The sequence below is a fragment of the Trachurus japonicus genome, chromosome 22 (genome assembly GCF_045865225.1).
Source record: "Trachurus japonicus isolate A0001 chromosome 22, Traja_1.0".
NCBI classification, from domain to species: Eukaryota; Metazoa; Chordata; class Actinopteri; order Carangiformes; family Carangidae; genus Trachurus; species Trachurus japonicus.
The window spans coordinates 165,115-187,850 of record NC_140928.1 but is presented as its reverse complement, the minus strand read 5'-3'; the positions used below and the strand labels follow the sequence as shown (position 1 = coordinate 187,850).

Below are 22,736 nucleotides of genomic sequence, written 5' to 3'. Positions count from 1 at the left end.
AAACCGGTATATAAACCAGTATAAACCAGTATAAACCAGTATAAACCAGTATAAACCAGTATCTCACCAGTCAGCCAGTTGGCCGTCCCGGGGATCTTCTTCCAGTAATCTCCCGCTGGGTTTCAGTATATAAACCATTATAAACCAGTATATAAACCAGTATAAACCAGTTATAAACCAGTGTAAACCAGTATATAAACCGGTATATAAACCAGTATAAACCAGTATAAACCAGTATAAACCAGTATAAACCAGTATCTCACCAGTCAGCCAGTTGGCCGTCCCGGGGATCTTCTTCCAGTAATCTCCCGCTGGGTTTCGATCACTAACTCCGTAGCGTCGAGCCAAGTCTCCGTTCACACAGCGAACCCAGACGGTCCGACAGCTGAGGACGAGCTGACTGACGGCCAGGCCTGAGAGACAGACAGGTAGAGACAGACAGACAGGTGAGACAGACAGGTAGAGACAGGTGAGACAGGTAGAGACAGACAGGTAGAGACAGGTGAGACAGGTAGAGACAGACAGGTAGAGACAGGTGAGACAGGTGAGACAGGTGAGACAGACAGGTGAGACAGACAGGTAGAGACAGACAGGTAGAGACAGGTGAGACAGGTAGAGACAGACAGGTAGAGACAGACAGGTAGAGACAGACAGGTAGAGACAGGTGAGACAGGTGAGACAGACAGGTAGAGACAGACAGGTAGAGACAGGTGAGACGACAGACAGGTAGAGACAGGTGAGACAGACAGGTAGAGACAGACAGGTAGAGACAGACAGACAGGTGAGATAGACAGGTAGAGACAGATGAGACAGGTAGAGACAGACAGGTAGAGACAGACAGACAGGTAGAGACAGACAGGTGAGGACGAGCTGACTGACGGCCAGGCCTGAGGGACAGACAGGTAGAGACAGGTGAGACAGGTAGAGACAGACAGGTAGAGACAGACAGACAGGTGAGATAGACAGGTAGAGACAGATGAGACAGGTAGAGACAGACAGGTAGAGACAGACAGACAGGTAGAGACAGACAGACAGGTAGAGACAGACAGGTGAGGACGAGCTGACTGACGGCCAGGCCTGAGGGACAGACAGGTAGAGACAGGTGAGACAGGTAGAGACAGACAGGTAGAGACAGGTGAGACAGGTAGAGACAGACAGGTAGAGACAGACAGGTAGAGACAGGTGAGACAGGTAGAGACAGACAGGTAGAGACAGACAGACAGGTAGAGACAGACAGGTAGAGACAGACAGACAGGTAGAGACAGACAGGTGAGGACGAGCTGACTGACGGCCAGGCCTGAGGGACAGACAGGTAGAGACAGGTGAGACAGGTAGAGACAGACAGGTAGAGACAGGTGAGACAGGTAGAGACAGACAGGTAGAGACAGACAGACAGGTAGAGAGACAGACAGGTAGAGACAGACAGACAGGTGAGATAGACAGGTAGAGACAGGTAGAGACAGGTAGAGACAGACAGGTAGAGACAGACAGGTACCTGGCACCAGCTCCCAGTCCGTCCCGACCGGCATCTCGTCACTCAGTCCCGTCCTGACGAAGACGCAGCCTCTGTTGTCCAGCGCCCAGAGGAGACGGTCGTTAGGACTCGTCTGGATGCTGACCAGCTGCACTCCTATTGGCTGACAGACAGGTAGACAGGTAGACAGGTGTTACAGGTAGACAGGTGTTACAGGTAGACAGGTAGACAGGTGTTACAGGTAGACAGGTGTTATCTAGCTGCTGACCAGCTGCACTCCTATTGGCTGACAGACAGGTAGACAGGTAGACAGGTGTTACAGGTAGACAGGTGTTACAGGTAGACAGGTAGACAGGTGTTACAGGTAGACAGGTAGACAGGTGTTACAGGTAGACAGGTAGACAGGTGTTATCTAGCTGCTGACCAGCTGCACTCCTATTGGCTGACAGACAGGTAGACAGGTAGACAGGTGTTACAGGTAGACAGGTGTTATCTAGCTGCTGACCAGCTGCACTCCTATTGGCTGACAGACAGGTAGACAGGTAGACAGGTGTTAAGATAAGATTAGATTATACTTTATTGTCAGATCACTCTGAAATGTGTCTTGCGTCCCATGGCGTCCAAGGTTTCACACAAATAAAAACAAAATACCAAAAACATACATTTACAGAAAGCATAAATGTTTCCCTCAAACGTCACATTTAAAGAAAAACACAAACTACCTCCTAACTCCTCACAACATAAATCCAACATTACAACGTGTCTTGGTGCAACAGCCAGAGCTCAGTCTGTACTAGAGGCTGACATTTTATCGGGAATCCCGTGATTCGGGAGTCAATTTATTTTGAATCACGTGATCGGGACGTGACGGGAAAAAATGTAAACGGGAGTGAACGGGACCGGGAGTCAAAGCGCGACATTCAAAGAAGCACAAGCCAGGATGGTGCGCTCAAAACGGTCCAAAAGTTTTAAGTGTGTGGACTGATGCACACTGCACACCCTCAGTGATCACTGTCCTGGCTCCGTAGAGGTGTAGCCTACCTAAATCAACATACCGGTAGGGAAACGTTTTCCGCCAGTCAGACTGACTCAGAGGAGTCAGCTGATGCGGCGGCGGCGTAATCTCCACCTCGCATTAAACAGCTGATGCAGACAAGCAAAAAATAAAGAAAGAAAAAGAGAGAGAGGGAGAGAGAAAGGACGAGGAGGGCGTTCATTATCACTAATTGAAATAACAAAACAAGACGGTAGACGTGTTGACGCCACATCTACCGTCTTGTTTTGTCTGTCATTCAGCCTGCAGTGCGCTGAGGGAGAGAGAGGGGAGGGGGGGATCTATGATGACTGTGTTCATAGAAAAAATTGGGAACAGGACGGGATCGGGAATGATTTATTCGGGATTTGAACGGGACAGGATTTTTTTTTTACTTTGTCACGGGACCGGGACGGGACAGGATTTTTTTTTTACTTTGTCACGGGACCGGGACGGGACGGGATTTTTTTTGCGGGAGCGGGACGGGGCGGGATTGAAAAAACACTCCCGTGTCAGCCTCTAGTCTGTACATGAACCTTAGGGTCGACTTAGAGCCCAAACTCTGATTGAACAGTTTGACAGACTGAGGGACAGAAGAGTTCCTCAGCCTGTTCAGTCTCTAAACCTCCTGTTTGATGGCAGAAGCTGATGTTCCTCCAGTAACACCTGAGAGGGTCAGATCAGATGACAACATTCTTTTAGTGTTTACGCTGCTTGAAAATGTGACTCCAAAGTTTGACCCACAATCTTTGAACAGATGTGTAGCAGTCTGGTTAGTCTGGTTTGAAGTTGGACAGACAAACAACTGCCCAGTCAGTCCCAGTGGACCTTACCTGGACAGGTGGACAGGTGGACAGGTGGACAGGTAGACAGGTGGACAGGTAGACAGGTGGACAGGTAGACAGGTAGACAGGTGGAGAGTTGGACAGGTGGACAGGTAGACAGGTAGACATGTAGACAGGTGGACAGGTAGACAGGTGGACAGGTAGACAGGTAGACAGGTGGACAGGTGGACAGGTGGACAGGTGGACAGGTAGACAGGTAGACAGGTAGACAGGTAGACAGGTAGACAGGTGGACAGGTGGACAGGTGGAGAGTTGGACAGGTAGACAGGTAGACAGGTAGACAGGTGGACAGGTAGACAGGTAGACAGGTGGACAGGTGGACAGGTAGACAGGTAGACAGGTAGACAGGGGGACAGGTGGACAGGTGGACAGGGGGACAGGTGGACAGGTGGACAGGTGGAGAGTTGGAGAGGTGGACAGGTAGACAGGTAGACAGGTAGACAGGTAGACAGGTAGACAGGTGGACAGGTAGACAGGTAGACAGGTGGAGAGTTGGAGAGGTGGACAGGTGGACAGGTGGAGAGGTGGACAGGTAGACAGGTAGACAGGTAGACAGGTAGACAGGTAGACAGGTAGACAGGTGGACAGGTAGACAGGTGGACAGGTAGACAGGTAGACAGGTAGACAGGTGGACAGGTGGACAGGTAGACAGGTAGACAGGTGGACAGGTGGACAGGTGGACAGGTGGAGAGTTGGAGAGGTGGACAGGTAGACAGGTAGACAGGTAGACAGGTAGACAGGTAGACATGTAGACAGGTAGACAGGTAGACAGGTGGAGAGTTGGAGAGGTGGACAGGTAGACAGGTAGACAGGTAGACAGGTAGACAGGTAGACAGGTGGACAGGTAGACAGGTAGACAGGTAGACAGGTGGACAGGTGGACAGGTGGACAGGTGGAGAGTTGGAGAGGTGGACAGGTAGACAGGTAGACAGGTAGACAGGTAGACAGGTAGACATGTAGACAGGTAGACAGGTGGACAGGTGGAGAGTTGGAGAGGTGGACAGGTAGACAGGTAGACAGGTAGACAGGTAGACAGGTAGACAGGTGGAGAGTTGGAGAGGTGGACAGGTAGACAGGTAGACAGGTAGACAGGTGGACAGGTAGACAGGTAGACAGGTGGAGAGTTGGAGAGGTGGACAGGTAGACAGGTAGACAGGTAGACAGGTAGACAGGTAGACAGGTGGACAGGTAGACAGGTAGACAGGTGGACAGGTAGACAGGTAGACAGGTAGACAGGTAGACAGGTGGACAGGTGGACAGGTAGACAGGTAGACAGGTGGACAGGTGGACAGGTGGACAGGTGGAGAGTTGGAGAGGTGGACAGGTAGACAGGTAGACAGGTAGACAGGTAGACAGGTAGACATGTAGACAGGTGGACAGGTGGACAGGTGGAGAGGTGGACAGGTAGACAGGTAGACAGGTAGACAGGTAGACAGGTAGACAGGTGGACAGGTGGACAGGTGGACAGGTGGAGAGTTGGACAGGTGGACAGGTAGACAGGTGGACAGGTGGACAGGTAGACAGGTGGACAGGTAGACAGGTAGACAGGTAGACAGGTAGACAGGTAGACAGGTGGACAGGTAGACAGGTAGACAGGTGGACAGGTAGACAGGTAGACAGGTAGACAGGTAGACAGGTGGACAGGTGGACAGGTGGACAGGTGGACAGGTGGAGAGTTGGACAGGTAGACAGGTAGACAGGTAGACAGGTAGACAGGTGGACAGGTAGACAGGTAGACAGGTGGACAGGTGGACAGGTAGACAGGTAGACAGGTAGACAGGGGGACAGGTGGACAGGTGGACAGGGGGACAGGTGGACAGGCAGACAGGCGGACAGGTGGACAGGTGGACAGGTGGAGAGTTGGAGAGGTGGACAGGTAGACAGGTAGACAGGTAGACAGGTAGACAGGTGGACAGGTAGACAGGTAGACAGGTGGAGAGTTGGAGAGGTGGACAGGTAGACAGGTAGACAGGTAGACAGGTAGACAGGTGGACAGGTGGACAGGTAGACAGGTAGACAGGTGGACAGGTAGACAGGTAGACAGGTGGACAGGTGGACAGGTGGACAGGTAGACAGGTAGACAGGTAGACAGGTAGACAGGTGGACAGGTGGACAGGTGGACAGGTGGAGAGTTGGAGAGGTGGACAGGTAGACAGGTAGACAGGTAGACAGGTAGACAGGTAGACAGGTGGACAGGTGGACAGGTAGACAGGTAGACAGGTGGACAGGTGGACAGGTGGACAGGTAGACAGGTGGACAGGTGGACAGGTGGACAGGTGGACAGGTGGACAGGTGGACAGGTAGACAGGTAGACAGGTGGACAGGTGGACAGGTGGACAGGTGGACAGGTGGACAGGTAGACAGGTAGACAGGTAGACAGGTAGACAGGTGGACAGGTGGACAGGTAGACAGGTAGACAGGTGGACAGGTGGACAGGTGGACAGGTGGACAGGTGGACAGGTAGACAGGTAGACAGGTGGAGAGTTGGAGAGGTGGACAGGTAGACAGGTGGACAGGTAGACAGGTAGACAGGTGGACAGGTGTTCTAGTTACCTGGACAGGTGGCTCGATGTGGATCCAGGCCGGCAGCATCATGCTCGGGTTCAGAGGTTGAGTTCCCACCCGGAAGTAAACGACTCCGCGGCCGTCGACCGCCCACACGTTCTGGCTGCCGCAGCTCACACTGACCAGACGGACACTTCCTGTAACACAGTGACATCACTTCCTGTAACACAGTGACATCACTTCCTGTAACACAGTGACATCACTTCCTGTAACACAGTGACATCACTTCCTGTAACACAGTGACATCTCACCTGGAAAAACCTCACTGTCGCCCTCACAAACTAAATATAAAGTCCGCTTAGCTTGATGCTAACACATGATGGGAAACAGCATAGCCGAAGTAAGTAACAGTTAAAGCTTCAGGTGGTAACCGTAGGTAACAATCACAGCTCACACACGCTTCACTTTCACTTTCATCGACTTAGCAACCGTAGCTTTAAAATAACAATAACAAGCATTCATATTGTGACAGACCAGCTTAATGGGAGGACTGGATGGCAGACTGGTTCATAGAGGACAGACCAGCTTAATGGAGGACTGGATGGCAGACTGGTTCATAGGAAGAGAGGGCAGACCAGCTTAATGGAGGACTGGATGGCAGACTGGTTCATAGAGGACAGACCAGCTTAATGGAGGGCTGGATGGCAGACTGGTTCATAGGAAGAGAGGACAGACCAGCTTAATGGGAGGACTGGATGGCAGACTGGTTCATAGGAAGAGAGGACAGACCAGCTTAATGGGAGGACTGGATGGCAGACTGGTTCATAGGAAGAGAGGACAGACCAGCTTAATGGAGGACTGGATGGCAGACTGGTTCATAGAGGACAGACCAGCTTAATGGAGGACTGGATGGTAGACTGGTTCATAGAGGACAGACCAGCTTAATGGGAGGACTGGATGGCAGACTGGTTCATAGGAAGAGAGGACAGACCAGCTTAATGGAGGACTGGATGGCAGACTGGTTCATAGGAAGAGAGGACAGACCAGCTTAATGGAGGACTGGATGGTAGACTGGTTCATAGAGGACAGACCAGCTTAATGGAGGACTGGATGGCAGACTGGTTCATAGAGGACAGACCAGCTTAATGGAGGACTGGATGGCAGATTGGTTCATAGAGGACAGACCAGCTTAATGGGAGGACTGGATGGTAGACTGGTTCATAGAGGGCAGACCAGCTTAATGGAGGACTGGATGGCAGACTGGTTCATAGAGGACAGACCAGCTTAATGGGAGGACTGGATGGCAGACTGGTTCATAGAGGACAGACCAGCTTAATGGAGGACTGGATGGCAGACTGGTTCATAGGAAGAGAGGGCAGACCAGCTTAATGGGAGGACTGGATGGCAGACTGGTTCATAGGAAGAGAGGACAGACCAGCTTAATGGAGGACTGGATGGCAGACTGGTTCATAGGAAGAGAGGACAGACCAGCTTAATGGAGGACTGGATGGCAGACTGGTTCATAGGAAGAGAGGACAGACCAGCTTAATGGGAGGACTGGATGGCAGACTGGTTCATAGGAAGAGAGGACAGACCAGCTTAATGGGAGGACTGGATGGCAGACTGGTTCATAGAGGACAGACCAGCTTAATGGAGGACTGGATGGCAGACTGGTTCATAGAGGACAGACCAGCTTAATGGAGGACTGGATGGCAGACTGGTTCATAGAGGACAGACCAGCTTAATGGAGGACTGGATGGCAGACTGGTTCATAGAGGACAGACCAGCTTAATGGAGGACTGGATGGCAGACTGGTTCATGGGAAGGGAGGACAGACCAGCTTAATGGAGGACTGGATGGTAGACTGGTTCATAGGAAGAGAGGACAGACCAGCTTAATGGGAGGACTGGATGGCAGACTGGTTCATAGGAAGAGAGGACAGACCAGCTTAATGGGAGGACTGGATGGCAGACTGGTTCATAGAGGACAGACCAGCTTAATGGAGGACTGGATGGTAGACTGGTTCATAGAGGACAGACCAGCTTAATGGAGGACTGGATGGTAGACTGGTTCATAGAGGACAGACCAGCTTAATGGGAGGACTGGATGGCAGACTGGTTCATAGAGGACAGACCAGCTTAATGGAGGACTGGATGGTAGACTGGTTCATAGAGGACAGACCAGCTTAATGGAGGACTGGATGGTAGACTGGTTCATAGAGGATAGACCAGCTTAATGGAGGACTGGATGGCAGACTGGTTCATAGAGGACAGACCAGCTTAATGGAGGACTGGATGGCAGACTGGTTCATAGAGGACAGACCAGCTTAATGGAGGACTGGATGGTAGACTGGTTCATAGAGGACAGACCAGCTTAATGGAGGACTGGATGGCAGACTGGTTCATAGAGGACAGACCAGCTTAATGGAGGACTGGATGGCAGACGGGTTCATGGGAAGAGAGGACAGACCAGCTTAATGGAGGACTGGATGGCAGACTGGTTCATAGAGGACAGACCAGCTTAATGGAGGACTGGATGGCAGACTGGTTCATAGAGGACAGACCAGCTTAATGGAGGACTGGATGGCAGACTGGTTCATAGAGGACAGACCAGCTTAATGGAGGACTGGATGGTAGACTGGTTCATAGGAAGAGAGGACAGACCAGCTTAATGGAGGACTGGATGGTAGACTGGTTCATAGGAAGAGAGGACAGACCAGCTTAATGGAGGACTGGATGGTAGACTGGTTCATAGAGGATAGACCAGCTTAATGGAGGACTGGATGGCAGACTGGTTCATAGAGGACAGACCAGCTTAATGGAGGACTGGATGGCAGACTGGTTCATAGAGGACAGACCAGCTTAATGGAGGACTGGATGGTAGACTGGTTCATAGAGGACAGACCAGCTTAATGGAGGACTGGATGGCAGACTGGTTCATAGAGGACAGACCAGCTTAATGGAGGACTGGATGGCAGACGGGTTCATGGGAAGAGAGGACAGACCAGCTTAATGGAGGACTGGATGGTAGACTGGTTCATAGGAAGAGAGGACAGACCAGCTTAATGGAGGACTGGATGGCAGACTGGTTCATAGAGGACAGACCAGCTTAATGGAGGACTGGATGGTAGACTGGTTCATAGGAAGAGAGGACAGACCAGCTTAATGGAGGACTGGATGGCAGACTGGTTCATAGAGGGCAGACCAGCTTAATGGAGGACTGGATGGCAGACTGGTTCATAGGAAGAGAGGACAGACCAGCTTAATGGAGGACTGGATGGCAGACTGGTTCATAGAGGACAGACCAGCTTAATGGAGGACTGGATGGTAGACTGGTTCATAGGAAGAGAGGACAGACCAGCTTAATGGAGGACTGGATGGTAGACTGGTTCATAGGAAGAGAGGACAGACCAGCTTAATGGAGGACTGGATGGCAGACTGGTTCATAGAGGACAGACCAGCTTAATGGAGGACTGGATGGCAGACTGGTTCATAGAGGACAGACCAGCTTAATGGAGGACTGGATGGCAGACTGGTTCAGACTGGTTCAGACTGGTTCATAGGAAGAGAGGACAGACCAGCTTAATGGAGGACTGCCACAGTGATGGTTTAATCTGACATGGAGACCATCAGGAGAGATGAAGACCTGGTCTAGTCTGGACGGGGACAGAACCTCTCCCTCTGTAAAGACTCTGTCTGTCCTGTCTGTCTCTACCTGTCTGTCTGTCTCACCTGTCTGTCTCTACTGGCTCAGGAGGGACAGCCCAGACCTTCTGTCTGTGGTTCGATTCCTGACCGTGTGAGTGGTTAGCTTGTTGTTTATTATTATTCATGTTCCTCGTGACCACGGCTGCTCTCGGAGCAGATTCCAGGTCAGCCTGTTTTTGGGACGTGGCCTCATGTTTCAGCGCTGACCTTTGACCTCTGAAGGCCTCGGTAACCTGCAGCTGTCACTCATCTCTGACTGCAGGTAGTAAACAAACAGAAGCTTCTGGATGTTCTGGTGGAAACAGTCTGAACCTGCTGGTGATGGATTATCCTGCTCTACTGGGTTCCCTTAACAATCTGGTAGCAATATAATGATTCAGTCTGCATTCAGGGAACCTACACCTATATACTGTATACAAGCTATAGATTCCCTGAATGCAGACTGAATCATTTTAACTTCTCTTTTGTACCCACCTCCATCTAACTGTTAAACAGCTGCAGGCGGTGTACGCTGAGGCAATAATCCTTCTTTTATTGTTATTTTTTCCTGGGAAGTGTGCAATAACTGATGTTCTGTTTGTCTGTTTTTCTTTTTTAAAAATCTTTTACTGGGTGTGTACATGTACGTCTCCAACTGTCTTATGTATTTTAGGTATATTTACTGTCTATGGCAGCCTTTATCATGCACTCCAGTCCACAACAAATTTCCCCCTGTGGGACAATAAAGTTTATTCTATTCTATTCTATTCTATTCTATTCTATTCTATTCTATTCTATGCTATTATATAATCATCATTTATCTGAAGCCTTTAAGTTCACAGAGAATAAAATCACTATGAAAACAAAGATTCAAGCGACCAAATGTAAAATATCAAATCGACTGCAGACGGATTCTGAGCGTAGCTACGACGGGGATAACAGTCCTCTTTGTTTGTCTGGTTACCGTGGTGATGAATACCGTCATGTACTGGTTTGTCCTTTCTTCAGTGAAGACAGAAAAGAACTCATCAGACGCTAAATCCAAATGTTTTTAAATTCAAAAAGCTTGTGTCATCTCCAAACGTTTAGATTTTAGTCGAAGTATCTTCTCCTGAGCGATAACTGAGCTGTTAGTATGTATATTATATATATGTATATAGTATATAGTATATAATATATAGTTACTGTAACTCCATGTGAGCAGCTGCTGGGATCTGGACCTGTCGTCTCCTTAATGTCATAAATAAATGAGATGAAATATGAAATGAAGCTTGGTGTGATGAGCCACTGACGCTGTGTGATCTGCATATTATATAAGAGCATCTTATTTAATAAGCACATGTTCAGCCACACACACGCTCTGTTGACATTGGGGGTGTGTGTGTGTGTGTGAGACATGTGGTGTGTGATAGTGAGAAGGGCAGAGCAACTAAAAACAGATTTAACCTATCAGTCAGGTTACAGTGTGACGCACACACACACACACACACACACACACACAGCTGACCTCTGTATCACAGACCTGTTACACAACCTCGACTGTCAGTCAGTGACAGGGGAACACAGCTGACTGTGACCCCCCCCCCCCCCACCCAAAACAACCACAAACACAGAGCAAAACATTAAGGTTTTAAAGGGTTATTTCTGGGTTTTTTACATTCTGGACCTTATTTCTATCATAAAATCAGATCATTTCCTCCCCCAGATAACTCTGGTGTCATTCCAAGTGGTTGTGATGAAATGAGCTCCAGCCGAGAGGCGCGTATATCCGTATAATGGAGTCTACAGGGCAGCAGAATGCAGCCTCTAAATAACACATTATCTGCAGAGAAACTCCTTCATTTCACCAAGATTTAGTTCTGATAGGCTAGTGCTATTCCCCTCTGAGTCCGGGGTTAGCTGTGCTGCTAACGCTACGGTTCGTTTCTGTGTGTTTCTGACTTGTCAGAACAAAATGAGCAGCAGGATGAAGTTCAGCTTCCACAGGCTTCCTCTCCTCAACCTGGACTCACTAAAGCTCCGGCTGGTTGAGATAAAAATGGACCCGAATGCTGAAGCGGAATGATTATTATCAGAATGAGCCGGGCGGCGCTCAGAGACAACACACTGCAAAAACTCAAAATCTTTCCAAGAATATTTGTCCTTTTTTTTTCTAGTCAAAACGAATCTCTTTCCACTTCAAAATAAGACTCATCACCTAAAAATGAACTTGTTTTCAGATAATTTTCACTTGTTTCAAACAAACTTTCACTTGAAATAAGTACAAGTTTTTTGTGTTTGTAATAAGAAAGAAAAACTTGCTCCACTGGCAGATTATTTTAAGTGAAAATTTGCTTGAAAGAAATAAAAAGTGTCTAAAAACAAGCTACTTTTTAATGTGATGAGTCTTATTTTAAGTAGAATGAGATTAGTTTTGATTAGAAATGAGACAAATATTCTTGGTGAGATATTTGAGTTTTTGCAGTGCATCATCCAGGTCAGAGGTCAGTAGGTCAACCTACAGACCCCGGATGTTGATAACAGCTAACCCCGGACTCAGAGGGGAATAGCACTAGCCTATCAGAACTAGATATTGGTGAAATGAAGGAGTTTCTCTGCAGATGATGTGTTATTGTGTAGGACTCGTACGCACCGAGCTGGCTGAGGTCCAGCGGCGTCCAGTGCAGTCCGGCGGGACACGACGGGGACAGCGTCCGGATGCAGACTCGGCCGTGGGTGTCCAGACCCCACAGAGCATCATGGCAAGCAGACAGGTGAGTCAGCTCCACCTGGGGACAGAGAGACAGACAGGTGAGTCAGCTCCACCTGGGGACAGACAGACAGACAGGTGAGTCAGCTCCACCTGGGGACAGACAGACAGACAGGTGAGTCAGCTCCACCTGGGGACAGACAGACAGACAGGTGAGTCAGCTCCACCTGGGGACAGACAGACAGACAGGTGAGTCAGCTCCACCTGGGGACAGACAGACAGACAGACAGGTGAGTCAGCTCCACCTGGGGACAGACAGACAGACAGGTGAGTCAGCTCCACCTGGGGACAGACAGACAGACAGGTGAGTCAGCTCCACCTGGGGACAGACAGACAGACAGGTGAGTCAGCTCCACCTGGGGACAGACAGACAGACAGGTGAGTCAGCTCCACCTGGGGACAGACAGACAGACAGGTGAGTCAGCTCCACCTGGGGACAGAGAGACAGACAGGTGAGTCAGCTCCACCTGGGGACAGACAGACAGACAGACAGGTGAGTCAGCTCCACCTGGGGACAGAGAGACAGACAGGTGAGTCAGCTCCACCTGGGGACAGACAGACAGACAGGTGAGTCAGCTCCACCTGGGGACAGACAGACAGACAGACAGGTGAGTCAGCTCCACCTGGGGACAGACAGACAGACAGACAGGTGAGTCAGCTCCACCTGGGGACAGACAGACAGACAGGTGAGTCAGCTCCACCTGGGGACAGACAGACAGACAGGTGAGTCAGCTCCACCTGGGGACAGACAGACAGACAGGTGAGTCAGCTCCACCTGGGGACAGACAGACAGACAGGTGAGTCAGCTCCACCTGGGGACAGACAGACAGACAGACAGGTGAGTCAGCTCCACCTGGGGACAGACAGACAGACAGACAGGTGAGTCAGCTCCACCTGGGGACAGACAGACAGACAGGTGAGTCAGCTCCACCTGGGGACAGACAGACAGACAGGTGAGTCAGCTCCACCTGGGGACAGACAGACAGACAGGTGAGTCAGCTCCACCTGGGGACAGACAGACAGACAGACAGGTGAGTCAGCTCCACCTGGGGACAGACAGACAGACAGGTGAGTCAGCTCCACCTGGGGACAGACAGACAGACAGACAGGTGAGTCAGCTCCACCTGGGGACAGACAGACAGACAGGTGAGTCAGCTCCACCTGGGGACAGAGAGACAGACAGGTAGAGACAGACAGACAGGTAGACCGAAGGACAGAGACAGACAGGTAGAGACAGACAGACAGGTAGACCGAAGGACAGAGACAGACAGGTAGAGAGACAGACAGGTAGAGACAGAGAGACAGACAGGTAGAGACAGACAGGTAGAGACAGAGAGACAGACAGGTAGAGACAGACAGGTAGAGACAGACAGGTAGAGACAGAGAGACAGACAGGTAGAGACAGACAGGTAGAGACAGAGAGACAGACAGGTAGAGACAGACAGGTAGAGACAGACAGGTAGAGACAGAGAGACAGACAGGTAGAGACAGACAGGTAGAGACAGACAGGTAGAGACAGACAGGTAGAGACAGAGAGACAGACAGGTAGAGACAGACAGGTAGAGACAGACAGGTAGACAGGTGTCCTCACCTCAGGCGGGAGGAGGACAGAGGATGGACGCAGCTCTCCGTCCTGGTCCCAGACACAGAACAAGTCCTTCCTGCTCTGAGCCAACCAGAGGAAGGTACCTGAGGAGGAAGACCATGAGAAACACCATGAGAAGACCATGAGAAGACCATGAGAAGACCATGAGAAACACCATGAGAAACACCATGAGAAACACCATGAGAAGACCATGAGAAACACCATGAGAAACACCATGAGAAGACCATGAGAAGACCATGAGAAGACCATGAGAAACACCATGAGAAACACCATGAGAAACACCATGAGAAGACCATGAGAAACACCATGAGAAACACCATGAGAAGACCATGAGAAGACCATGAGAAACACCATGAGAAGACCATGAGAAACACCATGAGAAGACCATGAGAAAAACCATGAGAAGACCATGAGAAACACCATGAGAAACACCATGAGAAGACCATGAGAAACACCATGAGAAACACCATGAGAAACACCATGAGAAGACCATGAGAAACACCATGAGAAGACCATGAGAAACACCATGAGAAGACCATGAGAAACACCATGAGAAGACCATGAGAAGACCATGAGAAGACCATGAGAAACACCATGAGAAGACCATGAGAAACACCATGAGAAACACCATGAGAAGACCATGAGAAGACCATGAGAAACACCATGAGAAGACCATGAGAAACACCATGAGAAACACCATGAGAAGACCATGAGAAGACCATGAGAAACACCATGAGAAAAACCATGAGAAACACCATGAGAAGACCATGAGAAACACCATGAGAAAAACCATGAGAAACACCATGAGAAGACCATGAGAAACACCATGAGAAGACCATGAGAAACACCATGAGAAGACCATGAGAAACACCATGAGAAAAACCATGAGAAACACCATGAGAAGACCATGAGAAACACCATGAGAAGACCATGAGAAACACCATGAGAAACACCATGAGAAGACCATGAGAAACACCATGAGAAGACCATGAGAAACACCATGAGAAGACCATGAGAAACACCATGAGAAGACCATGAGAAACACCATGAGAAACACCATGAGAAGACCATGAGAAACACCATGAGAAGACCATGAGAAGACCATGAGAAGACCATGAGAAACACCATGAGAAGACCATGAGAAACACCATGAGAAGACCATGAGAAGACCATGAGAAACACCATGAGAAAAACCATGAGAAACACCATGAGAAGACCATGAGAAGACCATGAGAAACACCATGAGAAGACCATGAGAAGACCATGAGAAGACCATGAGAAGACCATGAGAAGACCATGAGAAACACCATGAGAAGACCATGAGAAACACCATGAGAAGACCATGAGAAGACCATGAGAAACACCATGAGAAAAACCATGAGAAACACCATGAGAAGACCATGAGAAGACCATGAGAAACACCATGAGAAACACCATGAGAAGACCATGAGAAGACCATGAGAAGACCATGAGAAACACCATGAGAAACACCATGAGAAGACCATGAGAAGACCATGAGAAGACCATGAGAAACACCATGAGAAAAACCATGAGAAGACCATGAGAAACACCATGAGAAGACCATGAGAAACACCATGAGAAACACCATGAGAAGACCATGAGAAGACCATGAGAAGACCATGAGGAAGTCGCTCAGGTGATGAGACAGAGACTTGGGTAGTGTCCTAAACTCCTCCCTCCTCCCTACTCACTATGTAGTGAATTCAATATAGTGACTCACTGGTCAAATAAAAAAACACTTTCTGACACGACTCCACCGCACAGTTAATGACGTATTACGTCGCGTAATTAAAACATTCCGACCGCAATTGTAACGGCCGGTGTAGTTACCATGGATACAACCATGGTAACTACACCGGCCGTTACAATTGCGGATACAACCATGGTAACGGCCGGCGTAGGTACCATGGATACAACCATGGTAACGGCCGGTGTAGCATAGACCTACGGATGTACCAACATAAAAAGAGGAGTAAAGCAATATATTAAGCGGTAATATATATATTTAAGCATCAAAGATGTTCAATCAAACCCACATAGTTTGAAACAACATTCAAAACACACACAGCCAGTGTCACAACTAAGCATAAAGTCAGCTAGCTTAATGCTAACGTTAATGTAAAACCCCATAGACGGGCTAACAGAAATTAGCATCGCTATCCAGAGTCTGTGGTCAGTTTATAACGCTTGTTAGGAAATTTACTCTGACGTTTGTTGTGGGAGTCTGTGGAAGCTGCAACCGGACAACTCTGGCAGCTGGACACATTTATTGAGGCTGCTGCACTACTGCATTTATTTGGTAGCTACACCGGTCACTACTGCATTTATTTGGTAGCTACACCGGTCACTACTGCATTTATTTGGTAGCTACACCGGTCACTACTGCATTTATTTGGTAGCTACACCGGTCACTACTTCATTTATTTGGTAGCTACACCGGTCACTACTTCATTTATTTGGTAGCTACACCGGTCACTACTGCATTTATTTGGTAGCTACACCGGTCACTACTGCATTTATTTGGTAGCTACACCGGTCACTACTTCATTTATTTGGTAGCTACACCGGTCACTACTGCATTTATTTGGTAGCTACACCGGTCACTACTTCATTTATTTGGTAGCTACACCGGTCACTACTGCATTTATTTGGTAGCTACACCGGTCACTACTTCATTTATTTGGTAGTTACACCGGTCACTACTGCATTTATTTGGTAGCTACACCGGTCACTACTGCATTTATTTGGTAGCTACACCGGTCACTACTTCATTTATTTGGTAGCTACACCGGTCACTACTTCATTTATTTGGTAGCTACACCGGTCACTACTGCATTTATTTGGTAGCTACACCGGTCACTACTTCATTTATTTGGTAGCTACACCGGTCACTACTTCATTTATTTGGTAGCTACACCGGTCACTACTGCATTTATTTGGTAGCTACACCGGTCACTACTTCATTTATTTGGTAGCTACACCGGTCGCTACTGCATTTATTTGGTAGCTACACCGGTCGCTACTGCATTTATTTGGTAGCTACACCGGTCACTCTGGGTCGCTGTGGTAACGGCCATCCGTGACCTCAATGCATGATGGGATATCTTGCTCCGGTTAGTGACCATGGGATGTTCACTACATGTGGTGGTGAATTATGGGATAGATTCAGTCACTAGATAGTGAAGGTTAATAATCACTAAACATTCAGACACCACTACAACAACTGGTCACTAGAGAGAGAGGAGGGGTTAGGACACAGCCTGAGTGTCCAGGTGAGTGAGTGTCCAGGTGAGTGAGTGTCCAGGTGAGTGAGTGTCCAGGTGAGTGAGTGTCCAGGTGAGTGAGTGTCCAGGTGAGTGAGTGTCCAGGTGAGTTAGTGTCCAGGTGAGTTACCTTCTCTGTGAGGGACCGACGACGACGTGATGAAGGACCACCGGGTGGCGGAGACGGTTCCTCTAGGAACCACGTTCTGCCAGAAGGTTCCTGCAAGAACACCACAAGAACAACCCTGAAAAACGATCTGGTGGACTCTAGTGGACTCTAGTGGACTCTAGTGGACTCTAGTGGACTCTACTGGACTCTACTGGTCTCTAGTGGACTCTAGTGGACTCTAGTGGACTCTAGTGGACTCTAGTAGACTCTAGTGGACTCTAGTGGACTCTACCTACCGACCAGTCGACCCCGGGCCAGGTGCAGCTGGTTGCGGCCCGAGGCGACCCAGACTCTAGTGGACTCTAGTGGACTCTAGTGGTCTCTAGTGGACTCTACTGGACTCTAGTGGACTCTAGTGGACTCTAGTGGACTCTAGTGGACTCTAGTGGTCTCTAGTGGACTCTACTGGACTCTAGTGGTCTCTAGTGGACTCTACTGGACTCTAGTGGTCTCTAGTGGACTCTAGTGGTCTCTAGTGGACTCTACTGGACTCTAGTGGACTCTAGTGGACTCTAGTGGACTCTAGTGGTCTCTAGTGGACTCTAGTGGTCTCTAGTGGTCTCTAGTGGACTCTAGTGGTCTCTAGTGGACTCTAGTGGACTCTAGTGGACTCTAGTGGACTCTACTGGTCTCTAGTGGACTCTAGTGGACTCTAGTGGTCTCTAGTGGACTCTAGTGGTCTCTAGTGGACTCTAGTGGACTCTACCTACCGACCAGTCTTCCCCGGGCCAGGTGCAGCTGGTTGCGGCCCGAGGCGACCCAGACTCTACTGGTCTCTAGTGGACTCTAGTGGACTCTAGTGGACTCTAGTGGACTCTACTGGTCTCTAGTGGTCTCTAGTGGACTCTAGTGGTCTCTAGTGGACTCTACCTACCGACCAGTCTTCCCCGGGCCAGGTGCAGCTGGTTGCGGCCCGAGGCGACCCAGACTCTACTGGTCTCTAGTGGTCTCTAGTGGACTCTAGTGGACTCTAGTGGACTCTAGTGGACTCTAGTGGTCTCTAGTAGACTCTAGTAGACTCTAGTGGACTCTAGTGGTCTCTAGTAGACTCTAGTAGACTCTAGTGGACTCTAGTGGTCTCTAGTGGACTCTAGTGGACTCTAGTGGACTCTAGTGGTCTCTAGTGGACTCTAGTGGACTCTAGTGGACTCTAGTGTACTCTAGTAGACTCTAGTGGACTCTACTGGTCTCTAGTGGACTCTAGTGGACTCTACTGGTCTCTAGTAGACTCTAGTGTACTCTAGTAGACTCTAGTGGACTCTAGTGGTCTCTAGTGGACTCTAGTGGACTCTAGTGGACTCTAGTGGACTCTAGTGGTCTCTAGTGGACTCTAGTGGACTCTAGTGGTCTCTAGTGGACTCTACTGGTCTCTAGTGGACTCTACCTACCGACCAGTCTTCCCCGGGCCAGGTGCAGCTGGTTGCGGCCCGAGGCGACCCAGACTCTACTGGTCTATAGTGGACTCTAGTGGACTCTAGTGGACTCTAGTGGACTCTAGTGGTCTGTAGTAGACTCTAGTAGACTCTAGTGGACTCTAGTGGTCTCTAGTAGACTCTAGTAGACTCTAGTGGACTCTAGTAGACTCTAGTGGACTCTAGTGGACTCTAGTGGTCTCTAGTGGACTCTAGTGGACTCTAGTGGACTCTAGTGGTCTCTAGTGGACTCTAGTGGACTCTAGTGGACTCTAGTGGTCTCTAGTGGACTCTAGTGGTCTCTAGTGGACTCTAGTGGACTCTAGTGGACTCTAGTAGACTCTAGTGGACTCTACTGGTCTCTAGTGGACTCTAGTGGACTCTACTGGTCTCTAGTAGACTCTAGTGTACTCTAGTAGACTCTAGTGGACTCTAGTGGACTCTAGTGGACTCTAGTGGACTCTAGTGGTCTCTAGTGGACTCTAGTGGACTCTAGTGGTCTCTAGTGGACTCTAGTGGTCTCTAGTGGACTCTAGTGGACTCTACCTACCGACCAGTCTTCCCCGGGCCAGGTGCAGCTGGTTGCGGCCCGAGGCGACCCAGACTCTACTGGTCTCTAGTGGACTCTAGTGGACTCTAGTGGACTCTAGTGGACTCTAGTGGTCTGTAGTAGACTCTAGTAGACTCTAGTGGACTCTAGTGGTCTCTAGTAGACTCTAGTAGACTCTAGTGGACTCTAGTGGTCTCTAGTGGACTCTAGTGGACTCTAGTGGTCTCTAGTGGACTCTAGTGGACTCTAGTGGACTCTAGTGGTCTCTAGTGGACTCTAGTGGTCTCTAGTGGACTCTAGTGGACTCTAGTGGACTCTAGTGGTCTCTAGTGGACTCTAGTGGACTCTAGTGGACTCTACTGGTCTCTAGTGGACTCTAGTGGACTCTAGTGGTCTCTAGTGGACTCTAGTGGACTCTAGTGGACTCTAGTGGTCTCTAGTGGACTCTAGTGGTCTCTAGTGGACTCTAGTGGTCTCTAGTGGACTCTAGTGGACTCTAGTGGACTCTAGTGGACTCTACTGGTCTCTAGTGGACTCTAGTGGACTCTAGTGGTCTCTAGTGGACTCTAGTGGACTCTAGTGGACTCTAGTGGTCTCTAGTGGTCTCTAGTGGACTCTAGTGGTCTCTAGTGGACTCTAGTGGACTCTAGTGGTCTCTAGTGGTCTCTAGTGGTCTCTAGTGGTCTCTAGTGGACTCTACTGGTCTCTAGTGGTCTCTAGTGGACTCTAGTGGTCTCTAGTGGACTCTACCTACCGACCAGTCTTCCCCGGGCCAGGTGCAGCTGGTTGCGGCCCGAGGCGACCCAGACTCTACTGGTCTCTAGTGGACTCTAGTGGACTCTAGTGGACTCTAGTGGACTCTAGTGGTCTCTACTGGTCTCTAGTGGACTCTAGTGGGTCTAGTGGTCTCTAGTGGACTCTACCTACCGACCAGTCTTCCCCGGGCCAGGTGCAGCTGGTTGCGGCCCGAGGCGACCCAGACTCTACTGGTCTCTAGTGGTCTCTAGTGGACTCTAGTGGACTCTAGTGGACTCTAGTGGACTCTAGTGGTCTCTAGTAGACTCTAGTAGACTCTAGTGGACTCTAGTGGTCTCTAGTAGACTCTAGTAGACTCTAGTGGACTCTAGTGGACTCTAGTGGACTCTAGTGGACTCTAGTGGTCTCTAGTAGACTCTAGTAGACTCTAGTGGACTCTAGTGGTCTCTAGTAGACTCTAGTAGACTCTAGTGGACTCTAGTGGACTCTAGTGGACTCTAGTGGTCTCTAGTGGACTCTAGTGGACTCTAGTGGACTCTAGTGGACTCTACTGGTCTCTAGTGGACTCTAGTGGACTCTACTGGACTCTAGTGGACTCTAGTGGTCTCTAGTGGACTCTAGTGGTCTCTAGTGGACTCTACTGGTCTCTAGTGGACTCTAGTGGACTCTACTGGTCTCTAGTGGACTCTACTGGTCTCTAGTGGACTCTAGTGGACTCTAGTGGACTCTAGTGGTCTCTAGTGGTCTCTAGTGGACTCTAGTGGACTCTAGTGGACTCTAGTGGACTCTAGTGGACTCTACCTACCGACCAGTCGACCCCGGGCCAGGTGCAGCTGGTTGCGGCCCGAGGCGACCCAGACTCTACTAGACTCTAGTGGACTCTAGTGGACTCTAGTGGACTCTAGTGGACTCTAGGGGTCTCTAGTGGACTCTAGTGGACTCTACTGGTCTCTAGTGGACTCTACTGGTCTCTAGTGGACTCTACTGGACTCTACCTACCGACCAGTCGACCCCGGGCCAGGTGCAGCTGGTTGCGGCCCGAGGCGACCCAGACTCTAGTGGACTCTAGTGGACTCTAGTGGACTCTAGTGGTCTCTAGTGGACTCTAGTGGTCTCTAGTGGACTCTAGTGGACTCTAGTGTTCTCTAGTGGACTCTAGTGGACTCTAGTGGTCTCTAGTGGACTCTAGTGGACTCTAGTGGACTCTAGTGGTCTCTAGTGGACTCTAGTGGACTCTAGTGGTCTCTAGTGGACTCTAGTGGTCTCTAGTGGACTCTAGTGGTCTCTAGTGGACTCTAGTGGACTCTAGTGGTCTCTAGTGGTCTCTAGTGGACTCTAGTGGACTCTACTGGACTCTAGTGGACTCTAGTGGTCTCTAGTGGACTCTAGTGGTCTCTAGTGGACTCTAGTGGACTCTAGTGGACTCTAGTGGTCTCTAGTGGTCTCTAGTGGACTCTAGTGGACTCTAGTGGTCTCTAGTGGACTCTAGTGGTCTCTAGTGGACTCTAGTGGACTCTACTGGTCTCTAGTGGACTCTAGTGGACTCTACTGGACTCTAGTGGTCTCTACTGGACTCTAGTGGACTCTAGTGGACTCTAGTGGACTCTAGTGGTCTCTAGTGGTCTCTAGTGGACTCTAGTGGACTCTAGTGGACTCTAGTGGACTCTACTGGACTCTAGTGGTCTCTACTGGACTCTAGTGGACTCTACTGGTCTCTAGTGGACTCTACTGGACTCTACCTACCGACCAGTCGACCCCGGGCCAGGTGCAGCTGGTTGCGGCCCGAGGCGACCCAGACTCTACTGGACTCTAGTGGACTCTAGTGGACTCTACTGGACTCTAGTGGTCTCTACTGGACTCTAGTGGTCTCTACTGGACTCTAGTGGACTCTAGTGGACTCTAGTGGACTCTAGTGGTCTCTACTGGACTCTAGTGGACTCTAGTGGACTCTAGTGGACTCTAGTGGACTCTAGTGGTCTCTAGTGGACTCTAGTGGACTCTAGTGGACTCTACTGGACTCTAGTGGTCTCAACTGGACTCTAGTGGTCTCTACTGGTCTCTACTGGACTCTAGTGGACTCTAGTGGACTCTAGTGGACTCTAGTGGACTCTAGTGGTCTCTAGTGGACTCTAGTGGACTCTAGTGGACTCTAGTGGACTCTAGTGGTCTCTACTGGACTCTAGTGGACTCTAGTGGACTCTAGTGGACTCTAGTGGACTCTAGTGGTCTCTAGTGGACTCTAGTGGACTCTAGTGGACTCTACTGGACTCTAGTGGTCTCAACTGGACTCTAGTGGTCTCTACTGGTCTCTACTGGACTCTAGTGGACTCTAGTGGACTCTAGTGGTCTCTAGTGGACTCTAGTGGACTCTAGTGGACTCTAGTGGACTCTAGGGGTCTCTAGTGGACTCTAGTGGACTCTAGTGGACTCTAGTGGACTCTAGTGGTCTCTAGTGGACTCTAGTGGACTCTAGTGGACTCTAGTGGTCTCTAGTGGACTCTACCTACCGACCAGTCGACCCCGGGCCAGGTGCAGCTGGTTGCGGCCCGAGGCGACCCAGACTCTAGTGGACTCTAGTGGACTCTAGTGGACTCTAGTGGACTCTACTGGACTCTAGTGGACTCTAGTGGACTCTAGTGGTCTCTAGTGGTCTCTAGTGGACTCTAC

The 22,736-nt window shown here is 49.7% G+C and overlaps 1 protein-coding gene across 2 annotated transcripts in view; it reads right to left on the bottom strand.

Annotated features, from left to right (window-relative positions):
- tecpr2 (tectonin beta-propeller repeat containing 2) overlaps positions 1 to 22,736 on the bottom strand; it is a 69,603-nt gene that overhangs the window by 4,714 nt on the left and 42,153 nt on the right. For both annotated transcript variants that reach the window (XM_085767374.1, XM_085767375.1), the window contains exons 21-26: positions 17,313 to 17,402; positions 13,884 to 13,981; positions 12,176 to 12,311; positions 5,906 to 6,054; positions 1,496 to 1,637; positions 264 to 413 (exon numbers count right to left, since the gene is read on the bottom strand). In XM_085767374.1, the coding sequence (XP_085623500.1) occupies positions 264 to 413; positions 1,496 to 1,637; positions 5,906 to 6,054; positions 12,176 to 12,311; positions 13,884 to 13,981; positions 17,313 to 17,402 (765 nt within the window). The remainder of the gene's footprint in view (positions 1 to 263; positions 414 to 1,495; positions 1,638 to 5,905; positions 6,055 to 12,175; positions 12,312 to 13,883; positions 13,982 to 17,312; positions 17,403 to 22,736) is intronic.